This window comes from Leiobunum rupestre, chromosome 9 (assembly GCF_980474605.1).
Source record: "Leiobunum rupestre chromosome 9, qqLeiRupe1.1.hap1, whole genome shotgun sequence".
Taxonomy (NCBI): domain Eukaryota; kingdom Metazoa; phylum Arthropoda; class Arachnida; order Opiliones; family Sclerosomatidae; genus Leiobunum; species Leiobunum rupestre.
Window position 1 is genome coordinate 40,972,439 of NC_143392.1, and position 3,065 is coordinate 40,975,503.

Below are 3,065 nucleotides of genomic sequence, written 5' to 3' on the forward strand. Positions count from 1 at the left end.
TCCGGGGTATCAACTAAATTAATTTCTGGGTATTGTACACCTTTCATTTTAATGCCAATTTACTTAAACCTTATTCAAAAAATTACGATAAAAAAAAATCAAAATAAACTTACGTAGAGAGAGAGAGAGAGCGCGCTTCAAAAATCCTGGTACTAGACGCACAAAGAACAACAATAGAGTGACGTTCCCCCGGTTCAGGCCCCCCCTTATATAGGGCCTAGGGGAAGATAGTAAGCTTATCTCTTATTCCCAAAGAACTTGTTCAGTTCTCGAGAATATATTAGGGTTATGCTAAAATTTATACTTATTTACGCAAAATATTCCATTTAACTTCATTTCCGATATGGACACTGAAGTACAAACATCTGCCATAATCACCGTCCTGAAACAACCTTCTAAAATTATAGCCGTAGTGATTATTTTAATTACAATTTTCTTATTTGAGTTCATTTTGTGGTATTTTGAAAACGTTTCTACCGTAAAATTGTAACTTTTTTCACTGTAGTTCACAAAATGGTATTAAAAGTATACTAATTTTATGTTAATTTCTATTAATTGTATTGTTTTCTAGGATATGATTGCATCACAAGCTCTCGAGAGGAAACTACAATGGTTTTTTTTCTTCCAAGTGGATTAATATGTGACGTCAATGGGGAATAATTAGAGGCAGTTTCGAGCACGAGACGGTTTAATTTAGAGTGTCTAGAACTGTTATCTCAGAGAGAGAGAGAGCCGATAGAATTTGAGGGTTATTTGAAGTTTAGATCACGTGTTGAATTAATCTCAACAAGATAGGAACTGATTAATCTCCCATGCGTCATTTCTCTCTGAGACGCTGAACTGAAAAGAAGTGCATCCGCTTTGCTCTCCTCATCTACCGTAAACATGGAAAAACGATCTATTGGTAAGCATTATTTTATTATTACTATTACTATTTCAATAGACAAAGGCTTAACATTTTCATTTTCTATAGCCGAGACCCATACCGTATCCAAACGCAGGGGCCAAGAAAGACGTATCAACATAAAAATCACGTTAGGAGGATCAGTCTACATTTCTTTTGGTTTCGACGGATCAAAATTACAAGTTCTCTTCTTCAAAAAATCGAACGAAAATATTCTGTTCCTGACCTCCGAAGCTTTCACCAATCTACTCTCTCTTTGGGGAGAGCTTTTCGCCGCTACGCAAACCGGAGCATCGTCTCTAACCCACAACATCATCGACTATCACGACAACAACGTATCCGTCGTCACCACTACCAACAACATCAAATTGAACTCTGCCTACGGTCATGTTCTGGATCTGGGAGCTCGCGAAATCGGTGAGTTCCAAAAAAAAATTGATTTTATTCGGTTTCAAATAAATCTTTTAAACGAACATAAAAATGTTATCGAATGCATGTACTTAGCTATTGTTAAAAACCTTAAAAAATTCACGAATTATTATATGGAAAACCTTTCGAGGGTTTATTTTTGTACCCAGATCAATTTAATTCGTACCATCAAGTAAAATCTTATTTTGGCTGTTTTAAATCACCCTCGGAAGTACTACAAGATTTTACTAATTTACTCGTAGATAATCAATTAACCTGTAAACTTAGCTACTTTAATTTGTTTTCATTGTGTAATGCACAAGATAACCATCTAATGGAATATCTGATAGTACCTACTAACATGTAAACAAAGTTCTAAAATAAAATAAAAAATTAATTAAATTGAAAATAACTTGTTATTATTGCCTAGAGATTAGAAATTAAGGAGTTCTGAAGCGATAAGCAAACGGGTAAAAATCTAATCTCCAGATATCTGCACGAGGAAAACAAATTCTGGAGAATGGGGATGGGGGAAAGCAACTGGTGATTAGAAGGGGTGAAAGGAGCTGGTGAACGAGAGATAAAGTATCCAGTGAATGGGGGTTGGGGGAAAGCAACCCGTGAACGGGAGAATCTGGTGATTAGAAATTCTGGTGATTAAAGGAGGAAAGGCGCGGGTGAACGGCGGGAGGAACGGGAGAGGCGCGGGTGAACGGCGGGAGCCAAGTTACAGCTTTGTGTCCTTCCGGTGATTGAGAATGAAATTCTCAATCACCGGCGGGACACCCCTTTCTCTGAGGCATAATGCTTTAGTCAAGAAAATCGGTTTTTGTTCTCTTGCGTTTTCTTTGCTTATTGCGTAATTTTGATTTGCGCTTCTTTACTCTTCGAGCTCCAGAGCCTTTCTGTGTATTTAATATGGTATCACCGAGACTATTTAAAAGATTTGTTCCAGCAATTTTACTATTTTTTTTTAACGACTCCTTAAAATTTTGACCCGCAACAACATCGTCCATTATCCTTTTCCCCATAACCAACCCTTGAATACCGAGTGATTTAGCTACGGGTCGAAAAAGAGGTGTTACGAATCTTGCTAAACTTTTAAAAATTGACCCAAATCCACGTCCCGTCTGATATTGACTTCCTCGAAAGACGTTATATCCGCGTCCTGTTTGAACATAATGATGATAATATCTTTCCATGATGAGCTTGTTTTAAGTGTACTTTAGACTAAGCATCCAGTCTTTTAAATATTAATTTAATAATAGTCTTGCCTGTTTTATATGGTAGGAGTTCACCGTAATCCGACCTTAAAGAAATTTCTATAGTCTGTATTTGATCGTAGAGAACTGGAAAATGGTCTAAAAAATGAAATCTTTCAACCTGTGCTCGATTTTTATTTTCGTTTAATTTGATAATTCTCAGCAGGGGGGTATTAGTGTGTCCTGTTATTATAGGTTGTATAATATTTGTATAGACATAAATTCCGGATATTCCGTGGTTGAGATCTGCGGGGTACATACCTATTTCGTTAAAAAGAGGCCTTTCAATTTGATTGTTTGAAAAACCTAACATTCGCCCGAGTTTGGGGTTATCTATTGGAAAGGTTAAAAAACTGTTTCCACCCAAACCTTTAACTGAAACTGTCGAATCTGAATTAAAATTAAACTCGAATTCAGCCCAACTCTGATGTGGCAATGATTGTTTCATTGCTAATAAAATATCATCAATAGTGTGGTACACACCAGTTGGA

General features: G+C 36.5%; 1 protein-coding gene across 1 annotated transcript; it reads left to right on the top strand.

Moving 5' to 3' along the window:
* The first annotated feature begins 839 nt into the window (after positions 1 to 839).
* LOC149927828 (uncharacterized) lies at positions 840 to 1,536 on the top strand. Its single transcript, XM_090159419.1, has 2 exons — positions 840 to 904; positions 974 to 1,536. Exons 1-2 carry the CDS (start codon positions 886 to 888, stop codon positions 1,507 to 1,509), a joined length of 555 nt encoding a protein of 184 aa, XP_090015545.1. The 5' UTR covers positions 840 to 885; the 3' UTR covers positions 1,510 to 1,536.
* The last annotated feature ends 1,529 nt before the right edge of the window (positions 1,537 to 3,065 follow it).